Below are 12,908 nucleotides of genomic sequence, written 5' to 3'. Positions count from 1 at the left end.
TTTCTTTAAAATTTTTCTAAATCCTTGTTTAAATTTGTAATCAACCATTATGCTTAGGTAGTATACACGGTGGTGAGTCGTGTAAGAGCAAACCTATAAAAAGATTCTGTTAATTGTGATGAAATCTCCAAATTGTTTTACTTACAGCATAATCCCCGAATTACCTGTACCTTTTCTGTATGACTGGTTGATCATTTGGTGCTATTTATAGTGTTTCAATAAGTATATGAATGGTATAGACCAAGCTTGGTCAACCCACGACCCATGGGCTGCATGTGGACCAGGATGGCTTTGAATGCAGCCCAGCACAAATTTGTAAACTTTCTTGAAACATGAATTTTTTTTTAAAACTCATCAGCTATCATTAATGTTAGTGTATTTTATGTGTGGGCCAAGACAATTCTTCCAGTGTGGCCCAGGGAAGCCGAAAGATTGCATACCCCTGGTACAGACAATATGGCAAACCGCTTGTGTATATGCAGAGTTGCTGTCATAGGATGGGTACAGTTTTTAGTCCAATAATTAAGAATATTCAGATGTCTTTACCTCTAAACTATACTTTGTTATTTTGCAGAGTATGAATTTTGAGACCACTACAAAGAATGAAACTATAGCCCAGGAAGATAAAATCAAGTTGCTGAAAGCTGCCTTTCTGCAATACTGCAGGTATAACATGTTTTTTAAGTTATGGATTATTTTATGTGTGAGGACATGTTTTACTGACATGTGCTACTTATTTATTGACTGGTGGGAGCAAGTTGGAGGAATGATGCTATCAAGAGGAGAAATTTTTTTGAGCTTTAGCACTTTAATAGACTGTTCTTCTGAAGTTAGTAGCCATGGGAGGTTTCCAGCTAGCTAGGCTAGGGAAAAAAACATGGGATCTAACATACTCTCTCCACTTCATGAAAAACAACGTACCATTAAAAATGGTGATCATGAAGACATCTTGCAAGCGTCTTTTATGAATAATGTTAAGGTGCAAATAAGTTGCTTACAAAGTTTTCTTTTTTTTTTCTTTTTTTTTTTTTTTGAGACACAATCTCACTCTGTCACCCAGGCTAGAGTGCAGTGGCGTGATCTCAGCTCACTGCAACCTCTGCCTCCTGGGTTCAAGCGATTCTCCTGCCTCAGCCTCCCAAGTATGCGGGACTGCATGCGTGTGCCACTATGCCTGGCTACTTTTTTTATTTTTAGTAGAGACGGGGTTTCACCATGTTGGCCAGGCTGGTCTCAAACTCCTGACTTTAGGCTGACTCCTAAAGTGCTGGGATTACAGGCGTGAGCCACCACTTCCAGCCGCATACAAAGTTTTATTGGTAATATGAAAGAATTATGGCCTGGTGTAGTGGCTCACACCTGTAATTCCAGCACTTTGGGAGGCTGAGGCAGAAGGATCTCTTGAGCATGGGAGTTCAAGACCAGTCTGGACAACATAGAAAGACCTCATCTCTACGAAGAAAAAGTTTAAAAATAATTAGTGGGGATGGTGATGCATGCCTCTAGTCCCAGCTACTCAGAGAGGCTGAGTTGGGAGGATCATATGAGCCCAGGAGGCCAAGTCTACTGTGAGCCATAATCACACCACTGTACTCTAGCCTAAGTGACAGATCAAGACCCTGTCTCAAAAAAAGCAAAAGAATTAGACCTGGCCTATTAAGTTTTGCTTTATGCAAAATCACCACAAACCTTAGTGACTCATTTAACATAGCTGATGATTCTGCAGTTTGACTCTTGGGGCTGGGCTTGGGGGGTAGTTTTATATTCTGAGTAGACTCACTCATTTTGGTCTGCTACTGGGCTGGCTGCTCTTTACCGTACTCACATTTTTGGGCCATTGGCTGACCAGCTCGCTCTCTACTTTCTGTGACATCTCCTCAACTAGCAGGCTGCCCTGGTCTTATTCACGTATCACAGGGTTCTAGAGTGGCAAGAGAGCAAGTGTCACTGCACAAGCACTCTAAGTCTTTGCTTAGATGGCGTTTGCTAGTGTCCTGTTGGCCAGAGCAAGTCCAGTTGTAGTGAAAGCGTGCCTAAGCAGATGCGTGTATGGGGTGGGGAGTGATTGTCCTCACTTGGTCACACTTGCTGCTCTAATTCTCTTCTGGGTTTAAGGCGAATGCAGATTTCAGTTTATCTTAGACATGTATTCTGCTCATGTATTCTGGTACTTTCCTTAAAAGGTATGGCAAATTCACATTTGAATAAATAGTCAGGAAAATGGTGATCCAGCCCCCATGCGCTGCCTGTTGTTAGCTGTGGGAAACTTTGGACAGATTGCTGAACATTTCTGCCATTCTGTTTGTATTTCTTCCTTTTTGAAGTGTTGAGTGGGGAGCGAGTTAGAATGGCTAAAGGATCATTAGTTTATCGTCAGATCTTTGTTTTGAAGGAATATGCTGAGTTTACTACCTTCATTTCCCCCAGTTCTCAGCCCATGATTCCGTAATCCCACTCATACTGGTATCTGAGGCATAAAGGCTCACTCACAGAGACAACAGATTCCGAAGTGCTTTTACAGTTCTAACATTCTGTGTCTCATGATCTACTGAGCTTAGTTTGTCGCCAGAAGGGGGCATCATTAGGCAAGTTTTTTGTTTCCGTTTAAAATTTTGTTCTTTTAATCTTGTTCTTTTACATGGTTCAGTCTTCAAAAATCTTGGTTGAAATGCTGAGTTTTTATCTTTCACAAGTTTATCCTGTAATGAAAATTCTTTACATTGTGGCATCTCAAAATGTAAATGATAATGCAGCAAGTGACTAGTCATTAGATTTGTTTCCTGTGGCTGCCGTAACAAATCACCACAAACCAGGAGCTTCAAACAACAGAAGTGTCTTCTCTCACAGTTCTGGAGGCCGGAAGTCTGAGAGCGAGGCATGAACAGAGCCCTCTCTCTGAAGGCTTTGGGAAAGGACCTGTCCTCACCTCTCAGCTCCTGGTGGTTGTTGGCAATCCTTGGCTTGTAGATGTGTCACTCCAGTTTCTGCCTCCATTGTCACGTAGCTGTCCTCACATTCACGTGGCCTTTTTTTTTTTTTTTTTTGAGACAGTTTCACTCTGTCACCCAGACTGTAGTGCAGTGGTGCCATCTCGGCTCACTGTAACCTCCGCCTCCCTATTTCAAGTAATTCTTCTGCCTCAGCTTCCCAAGCAGCAGGTGTGCACTGCCATGCCTGGCTAATTTTTTGTATTTTTAGTAAAGACGAGGTTTCACCACATTGGCCAGACTGGTCTCAAACTCCTGGACTCGAGATCCGCCCGCCTCAGCCTCCCAGAGTGCTGGGATTACAGGCATGAGCCACCATGCCCGGCCCACATGGCCTTCTTAGAAGGACAACAGTCATTGGATTTAGACTCATCGTAATTTAACACATTGTATCTGCAAAAACCTTATTTCTAAATAAAGTTGCATTTTGAGGCACTGGGTAGATATGAATTTGTGGGAGACACTGTTCAACCTGGTGTAGTCATCTTAAGATGTTTTACAGGGGAAAATTAATTAGGCACAAGAAGGGACCCCTGATCTAAGTCCTGAGCAAGCGGTAGCCTCAAGAACAGTGTCATGGGCCCTGTAGCACCGCTGTGCTGAACTCATCCTGCCCAGCATGGGTGAAGTACTGTGGACTTAACAAGGGATGATTTCTGGGGGAGTGTCAGCTAGCTCTCTTAAAGATGTAGACTCCTTACAAACAGAATTGTGGTGCCTTTAAAGCAGGATTTCTCAACCCCATTAACATTGACATTTGAGGCCAGACTTGGTGGTTCACACCTGTACTTTCATCCCAGTACTTTGGGAGGCCAAGGCAGGCAGATCATTTGAGGTCAGGACTTCGAGACCAGCCTGACCAACGTGGTAAAACCTTGTCTCTACTAAAAAAAAAAAAAAAAAAAAATTTGCTGGGTGTGGTGGCACGTGCTTGTAATCTCAGCTACTCGGGAGGCTGAGGCAGGAGAATCACTTAAACCCAGGAGGCGGAGGTTGCGGCGAGCCCAGATCCCGCCACTGCACTCCAGCGGTACAATGTAGGCTGTTTAGCAGCATCACCAGCCGTTTCCTCCTAGATGTCATTAGCACCCTTTCCCCCAACTTGTGATGACCAAAGTTATCGTCAGACATTGCCAGATGGTCCCTGGGGTCACAATTGGTAGATAACACTTTTAAGTGTTATTATCTGTTTAATTTTTTGCTAAGATAGTATTACTGTTTTTATAGCATTATTTCTTTGAAATTAATTTTTATGTTATTTCGGTTTTCATTTTACTTAGCCCAAAAAATACAAAATCTTTTGTTCATGAGAGTTTTGGGGAACTTTTTCTGTAATTTTTTATTAAATCTTGCCATAGTCACCTTTGTATTTCCATAATCTGTAGCATGACTGGGTCTCCAGTTTCACCCTGGCCTTTCATGTTTTCAAGAGTTTTTCTGCGTTTCTCCAGTCAGCTGTGTCTCCTGTTCTACCAAGGGACCATGACAGCCCTTTTCCAATCTCCTCCCACTTCCCATTTCTCTCCCACTTCCCTCAGACTTAGCAGAGGACTTAACTTCATACTTCACAGAAATCACAGAAGCCCTTGATAAGAGCTCCCTGTACCTTCTAGCTTACTAGCTATGAATGTATCTGGATCCCAAATCCTCTTCCTCTTTCCCTCCCAATAAAGTAGGTGTGCTCTTCTCCCTATCAGAGACTGCTCTTTGTTATGAAGGCCACTGTCTCCTGCTTCACTTAAGACTACATCCTTTCAGTTCTCCCTTTCCTCTGTCTTTTGACCTTTCTCGTGCTGGCTCCTTCTCATCAGCAATTAATCATATGTAGTCTGCCGTTTGTAAAAAGAACAGTCTTTGACTTTGCATCCTTTGAGCTACCACGTTATCTGTTTGTTCCTGTTAATGGCTAAACCACCTGAAAGGTTGTCTACATTCGCTATTGTCGACCACATTCCCCCTCTCTCTACTCCCTTGGTGATCTTTTCTCCATGTCCATGGCTTCATTTGCTGAAGAAACAGATGTACCATGAGCTGGGCCATTATATGAAAATGGAGTGTCCAGCAGCAGTATATATTTCACAGGCACCTGCATTTCAACGTATCCAAAACCGAACTTATCTTCTCCAAAGCTTATTCTTCCATCCCTACCTCCTGCTCCAGTGACAGGCACTACCATCTCTTCAGTTCAAAGCAACAACAGAGGAGTCATCCTTATATAGACATTCCCCCTTACCCACAGGGGCATATGTCTTAAGACCCCCAGTGGAAACCTGAAACTGCATATAGTACTGAATCATATATATACTATGTTTTTCCTATACATACCTATAATGTTTAATTTATAAATTAGGCACCCTAAGAGATTAAGAACAATAGTAATAAAACAACGATAACAATATACAATTGACCTTTGAACAACACGGCTTTGAACTGCATATGTCTACATAATATGCAGGCTGTTTTCAACCAAATGCAGATCAAAAATTCACAGCATGTTTTCAACCAAAAGCAGATCAGAAATTCACTTACCTATACAGAGGGCTACCTTTTTGTACACTGGAGCTCCACACAGCCAGCTGCAGGACTTGAATATGGGTGGATTTTGGTGTATGTTGGGGGTCCTGTAACCATTCCCCTACGTATACTGAGAGATGACTGTACTGTAATAAAAATATGTGAATGTGGTCGGTCTCTCCTTCTCTCTTTCTGTCTCTGTCATCTGTTTTCAGACTGCAGTTGACTTCAGGTAACTGTGACTGTGGGAAGTGAAACCATGGATAAGAGGGGGCTACTGTACCTCCGATCCAGCAGTAACCTTCTAACTGGATTTTTCTCTTTCCTGTCTTCCTTTCTGCAGTAACCTCCTAACTGGATTTTTCTCTTGTCTGATCCGACATCTGATCCCCTCTCCATATGATAGAGCAATCTTTTGGGACACTGGAACAGACTGTGACACTCCTTTACAGTGCCTGTCCATCGTCCTTGGTATTAGGTTCCAACCCCATAACATGGTTTACAAGACTGTGTCCTCTAATTTTGTGATTCATCCCTTCTCAGTATCCCTCAGTTCTTCATATGTGCCGTGGTTAATCCCCTGGTGGGTTCATGGACACCCTGGTTGTCCCCTAATCTCTCTAAGTTAGAAGATTCTGCTGCTTTTTATGGGCTCACCCTTCCTTTAACTGGTTATCCTGCAAGCTTTTTTCCAAACTCTTGCTTCCTGCGTGATCTCAGCCTCTCCCGTAGGCTCAGTTCTCTCCTGAGATAGAGGCTTACTTGCTGATGAATGTGGATGTATGTTCTGTGTGTAGCTATATACCCCTCTCCCAATTCTCCCCAGCTTTCCATGACCTCCTCTTTACCAGTTAGGAAGTTTTCCCCATCTCTGTCAGTTTTTATCACCTGTGTCATTGGTTGCTCAATTGCCTGGACTATTTTTTAAGTCTTTTTGTCTGTCTGTGTCCAGAGCCTAGCACGTTGTAAGTATTCCATGTGTATTTATTGAATTAATGAATGGATAATAGTTTTCTCCCTTTTAATTAAATAAATTTTATTAAAAGTAACTTTGAGCCAAAACCTATAAATGGTTTTTAGGATACATTTAACTTCACAATTAACTTTAATTTTTTTTTTTTTTTAATTTTTATGGGTACATAGTAGATATATATGTTTGTGGGGTACCTGAGATATTTTCATGCGGGCTTACAATGTGTAATAATCACATCAGGGTAAATGGGATATCCATCACCTCAAGCATTCATCTTTTTTGTGTGTTATGAACATTCTAATTATGCTCTTAGTTACAGTACAATAAATTGTTGACTGTAGTCAGCCTGTTGTGCTGTCAGATACTAGCTCTTCTTCATTCTGTCTATATTGTTTTACCCATTAGCCATTTCCACTCCCCGCCACTGCCACTACTCTTCCTACCCTTCCTACCCTCTGGTAACCATCACTCTGCTGTCTATCTCCATGAGTTCAGTTGTTTTAGTTTTTAGCTCCCACGAGTGAGAGCATGTAAAGTTGGTTACATGCCTTTCTGTGCCTGACTTATTTCACTTAACATGTCCTCCAGTTCCATCCATACTGTTGCAAATGACAGGATCTCATTCTTTTTTTTGGCTGAATAGTACTCCACAATTAATTTTTTTTCTTGGTGACTTTTGAAAATATTTTGCCTTCCTTAATACTTGTGGTTTCTGATTTTATTTCAGAAAAGATTTAGGTCATGCTCAAATGGTGGTTGATGAGCTCTTTTCCTCTCACTCTGATTTGGATTCTGATTCTGAACTAGACAGGGCAGTTACCCAAATCAGTGTCGACCTGATGGATGACTACCCAGCGTCTGACCCACGGTGGGCTGAGTCTGTCCCTGAGGGTAAGAACGTTTCAATTATGGAATGGTGTGTTTTGAACATACTCTGGTTTCTTTATTAGAGGCATCTCTTAAAGCGTGTTTTTTAGCTTCTCAAACAATTTAATACTAATTCAATATTTTTTAAAATATTGTAACCTTCCTTATAGTATGTTTTGAAAAAGGCTCAGAACAGGTCTAAATAACAGAATAAGAAACTAAAGGAACATTGGGGCAAATCCTAATTGTTCTATCTGAGGCAGATTAATTAGCTTTACTTAGCTTTCCTGGCTTTTATTTCGAAAACAAAATTGGTAGCATAGGTAGACAGTTGGCACTTACCTGCCCCCCAGTTTGTTTTTTTGTTTTTGTTTTTGTTTTGTTTTGTTTTGTTTTTTTGAGACAGAGTCTCCCTTACTCTGTCGCCCAGACTGCAACCTCCACCTCCTGGGTTCAAGAGATCCTCTCACCTCAGCCTCCCGAGTAACTGAGATTACAGGTGTGCACCACCACGCCTGGCTGATTTTTGTATTTTTAGTAGAGTTGTGATTTCACCATGTTGCCTGGGCTGGTCTCGAAGTCCTGACCTCAGGCGGTCCACCCACTTTGACCTCCCAAAGTGCTGGGATTACAGGTGTGAGCCAACATGCCCAGCTTACTTACTCCCAAATTAAATAATTTTGGCATAATCAGTATATTTGACTAATAGAAATGGTCCATTCCCCTAAGAGCAGCAGTGATCAAATGTCAATATGTAGAAGTAGGCGAGACATGTCTTGCTGCCTATCCCAGGTGACTGCCCCTCTTACACTTCCACTTCAGCAACTTGAGGGGAACTCTGGGGTCCCCAGGTGCCAGGGAACTGTCTCAAACATGTTTATCTCCCTAATTATCCTACTTCTTAGCAAGTTCACTAAGCTGCATTAGAGATTTAGGAAGGAAACATCAGAGTTCATCTCCTTTCTTTGACTGTTTTTGTTGGTGCTGTCAAGCTTAAATTGTTATAAATGATTAAACTAAAAATAACATATTTTGCCTTTTGAATAAATACAGTATGAATTATATCAAACCTCCAGAATTTTCTCCTAAATGTTTAAAACTCCTGAGTAATGTTATAAATAATTGTATTATGAGGTCGATAATTTTCTTTTGTATAGACTTTCTTAACTTCTTTTTTTTTTCCTTTTCTTTTTTGAGACAGAGTCTTGCTGTTTCGCCAGGCTGGAGTGCAGTGGCGCAATCTAGGCTCACTGCAACTTCTGCCTCCTGGGTTCAAGCGATTCTCCTGCCTCAGTCTCCTGAGTTAGCTGGGACTACAGGCGCATGCCACCATGCTCAGCTAATTTTTGCATTTTTAGTAGAGACGGGGTTTCACCATGTTTGCCAGGATGGTCTTGATCTCTTGACTTCGTGATCTGCCTGCCTCAGCCTTCCAAAGTGCTGGGATTACAGGCGTGAGCCACCACGCCTGGCCTTAGCTTTGTATTTTAATAGCAGTTGGCCACTAATATTAAAATAGCATAGTTGTAAAACCACTATGTTCTATGTTTAAGTTTTATTACTATGTTTTAACAGAAGCACCTGGGTTCAGCAATACGTCACTGATTATCCTTCACCAGCTGGAAGACAAAATGAAAGCTCACTCTTTCCTTATGGACTTCATTCATCAAGTAAGAGCCCGCGGTGTCCGTCTGCTCTGCCTTTGTCAGTCTCTCCAACACAGTAGGAAGTCCCTTCTCTCTATTTTGAGGTGTTTCATTGGTTGGGGCATGACTAGTGTTTTCCATTTTCTGTGCTAATTTAAAAGTCCATAATTCCTGGGCTGGGTACAAGCCTGTTAATCCAGGTATAAGAAGCAGGACTTCATTCGGATTTCCTGTGTGCATTTGTGGAAAAAGTTTTCATGAGTTGATTCTGTATTTGACAGATTTTTACATACGACTTTTAGTTTTGAGGTGCCATTAGAATCAAATCCTCATTTAAAGTATTCCTTTTCTTTTTTGTGTAAAGATTATCCTCATATATATTGTGCCTTAATTAGAAAATGTTTTTGCTACTGGACAGAATTGTTACATAAATTCACCCATTCTTGTCTCATCATTAAAAGTGACTTGCAGACATATTACATAGCCAAATGAATGAATTTCAACCTGTTTTGGATTTTGTTTATTTTTTGAGACAGGGCACTCTGTCGCCCAGTCTGGAGTGTAGTGGCACAGTCTTGGCTCACTGCAGCCTTGACCTCCTAGGCTTGAGCAGTCCTCAGAGCCTCCTGGATAGCTGGGACTGCAGGTTTGTGCCACCATGCCCATATAATTTTTTATTTTTTATTTTTATTTTATTTATTTATTTATTTTTTTTTTTTTTTGAGACGGAGTCTCGCTCTGTCACCCAGGCTGGAGTGCAGTGGCCGGATCTCAGCTCACTGCAAGCTCCGCCTCCCGGGTTCACGCCATTCTCCTGCCTCAGCCTCCCGAGTAGCTGGGACTAAAGGCGTCCGCCACATCGCCCGGCTAGTTTTTTGTATTTTTTAGTAGAGACGGGGTTTCACCGTGTTAGCCAGGATGGTCTCGATCTCCTGACCTCGTGATCCACCCGTCTCGGCCTCCCAAAGTGCTGGGATTACAGGCTTGAGCCACCGCGCCCGGCTATTTTTTTTTTTTTTTTTTTAATTTTTTTAGAGACAGAGTCTTTCTTACTACGTTGCCCAGGCTGGTCTGGAACTCCTGGGCTTAAGCAATCCCTGCACTTCAGCCTCCCAAGGTGCTGAGGTTTACAGGCATGAGCTACCAGTCTCTTCCCTGATTGTTTTTCAAACTCAGTAGTGCCTACTCACTACTACACCTGGCTAATTTTTTATGTTAAGGAGATTCTAGTGAGTGCTGTCCAATCCAGTGCTTTCTGTGATCATAGGAATGTTCTCCTAGTGTGACGTCTAGTGGGACAGCTGCTGGCCACGTGTAACCTGAACAGTTGAAATGTGACTAGCAACTGAACTGAATTTTAACTTATTTAAACAGCCACCATGGGCAGTGGCTACCTTAATGGACAGTGCAGCACTAGATAATTTCAGAAATGACTGATTGTTCCTAATCCCACATTCTTTTTCAATTTTGTGCATGGTTTGTCTCCTGTCTACTCTTGTATCGTCTTGGCAAGGAAACTAATCATTCATTTAGTCTCTCTCTTTTTTTGTTGGTATTTTAGGTGGGATATGGATTAATGAGGAAAAAACACATTTTCTCCCGATATGGTCGTTTAATTAGCCAGGTGTATCAGTTAACTATTACTGCCTTATAAACCACCCCAAAACACGGTGGCTTAAAACAATTCTGTGGGTTAGTCAGGCAGTTCTTCTGTTGGTTTCACCTGGAATCACTCGAACTCCATTTAGGATGCACTGAGCTGGAGAGTCTGCCTGCCTCTTCCCGCTTTCTGACAGTTGGTTCTGTCAGCAAAGGCTCTGTAGTTCTCCTCCATTTAGTTGCTCATCCTGCTCCGAGCTGGACTGGCTTCCTGTGGTCTCAGTGGATGAACATAGAAGCTGTAAGCTTCTTAAGGGCTCATCTCAGATGTCACATAATGTTACTTACAGTAAAGTGACATTGGTCAAAGCAAGTCACAAGCTCAGCTGGGATGAAAGATTAAATAATTGATTATACCTCTTTTTTTGTATGTGTGTGACAGGGTTTCACTACCACCGCCCAGGCTGGAGCGCAGTGGTGTAATCTCAGCTCACTGCAACCTTTGCCTCCTGGGCTCAAGTGATTCTCCTGCCTCAGCCTCCCCAGTAGCTGGGACTACAGGCGCATGGTGCTGAACCTGGCTAAATTTTTGTATTTTTTGTAGAGAAGGGGTTTTGCCATGTGGCTCAGGCTGGTCTCGAACTCCTAAGCTCAAGTGATCTGCCTGCCTCTCCCTTCCAAAGTGTGAGATTACAGGTGTGAGCCACTGTGCCCAGTGTGATTATACCTCTTGATGGGAAGAGTGGCAGAGTCATTCTCATTGGAAGAGGATGTGCATATTGGGCCGGGAGGAACTTGCCCTGACCTGATTTGGCACACTGAGAGCATGGATGTATCAGAGGCCTGAAAGCCATGAGGGCGTGAGCACTCATGGCTCAGCCTTCCTGGGTTCCAGAGAACCCTGACAAAGTCCCACGGCTGCTGGTAGCAGTATCTGTCCCAAGGCAATCTGTAGCTAGTTCTGAAAACCCCATTCTAGCCATGCCTTTTATGTTTCTATTTCCTTTACTATTTAGAGCTCATTTTACTAATCGGGAAGAATTTATGTTAATAATCAGGAAAGCCGGGTGCTGTGGCTCACACCTGTAATCCCAGCACTTTAGGAGGCTGAGGCGAGCAGATCGCAAGGTCAGACCATCCTGGCTAACATGGTGAAACTCCGTCTCTACTAAAAACATTAAAAAAAAAAGTTAGCCAGGCGTGATGGTGGGCGCCTGTATTCCCAGCTACTTGGGAGGCTGAGGCGGGAGAATGGCGTGAACGCAGGAGGCAGAGGTTGCAGTGAGCCGAGATCGCACCACCGCACTCCAGCCTGGGCGACAGAGCAAGACTCCATCTCAAAAAAATAAAAATAAATAATAATAATAATAATCAGGAAAAAGCATAACTAGATACTTCTAAGGAAAGTTTTTTTTGGATACAGGGTCTCTATTGCCCAAGGTGGAGTGCAGTGGCACTATCGCAGCTCATTGCAGACTCAACCACCTGGGCTCAAGCAATCTTCCCACTTCTGCCTCCCCAATAGCTGGGACCACAGGCACTCACTACCACGCCCGGCTAATTTTTTTATTTTCTGTAGAAACAGGGTCTCATAATGTTGCCCAGGCTTGTCTCAAATTTCTGGCCTCAAGTGATCCTCTTGCCTAGGCTTCCTAAAGTGCTGGGATTATAAGCCTGAGCCACTGCACCCAGCCCTAGGGAATACTTCTGAATATAGAGAAGTATTCCTTTTCTCCTTGAGCCAAACTTGGCATCTGCGGGGCCATATCCTCATTCTGAAGGGAGTGGAGTAACACCAGTGCCTCAGAACAGTACCCTCGCCTCTAGTTTTCTGATGTTGAGGGAAGCCTCTGTGTTCATACATTGTATCTCCATACAATACAGAAGCAGGGAGGTAATCTGATCATATTCACTGTGTGACTAGAATGATTTTTTTTTTTTTTTTTTTTTTTAGTTTTTAAATTTTTTTGAGACAGGGTCTCACTCTTGTCATCCAGGCTAGAGTGCAGTGGCATGATCATAGCTCACTGTAGCTACAGCCTGCCTGGGCTTAGCTGATCTTCCCATCTCAGCCTCCCAAGTAGCTATGACTACAGGCATGTGCCACGAAGTCAGCTAATTTTTGTATTTTCTGTAGAGACAAGGTTTTACCACATTACCCAGGTGATGGCCTGCTTCTGCCTCCCACCAAGTGCTGGGATTACAGGTGTGAGCCACCGTGCCTGGCCTAGAGTAGTTTTAATCTAGAACTGTTGCTTCCCTGTCAGTGCCACAATCAAAGCAAAGTAGAGCAGGCAATTGGGATAACCTTGCGTGAAAACT

At 42.8% G+C, this 12,908-nt stretch overlaps 2 protein-coding genes across 3 annotated transcripts in view; one reads left to right on the top strand and one right to left on the bottom strand.

Annotated features, from left to right (window-relative positions):
- GALNT2 (polypeptide N-acetylgalactosaminyltransferase 2) overlaps window positions 1-12,908 on the bottom strand; it is a 1,373,297-nt gene that overhangs the window by 794,926 nt on the left and 565,463 nt on the right. The gene's annotated exons all lie outside the window — the stretch shown is intronic.
- Window positions 1-12,908, top strand: part of NUP133 (nucleoporin 133) — a 69,122-nt gene that overhangs the window by 23,717 nt on the left and 32,497 nt on the right. For both annotated transcript variants that reach the window (XM_050769045.1, XM_050769054.1), the window contains exons 12-14: window positions 575-666; window positions 7,202-7,365; window positions 8,917-9,011. In XM_050769045.1, the coding sequence (XP_050625002.1) occupies window positions 575-666; window positions 7,202-7,365; window positions 8,917-9,011 (351 nt within the window). The remainder of the gene's footprint in view (window positions 1-574; window positions 667-7,201; window positions 7,366-8,916; window positions 9,012-12,908) is intronic.

Source organism: Macaca thibetana, chromosome 1, assembly GCF_024542745.1.
Source record: "Macaca thibetana thibetana isolate TM-01 chromosome 1, ASM2454274v1, whole genome shotgun sequence".
Classification (NCBI taxonomy): Eukaryota; Metazoa; Chordata; class Mammalia; order Primates; family Cercopithecidae; genus Macaca; species Macaca thibetana.
Note: the sequence above shows the minus strand (reverse complement) of the source record. Positions and strands in the feature narration are given on the sequence as shown.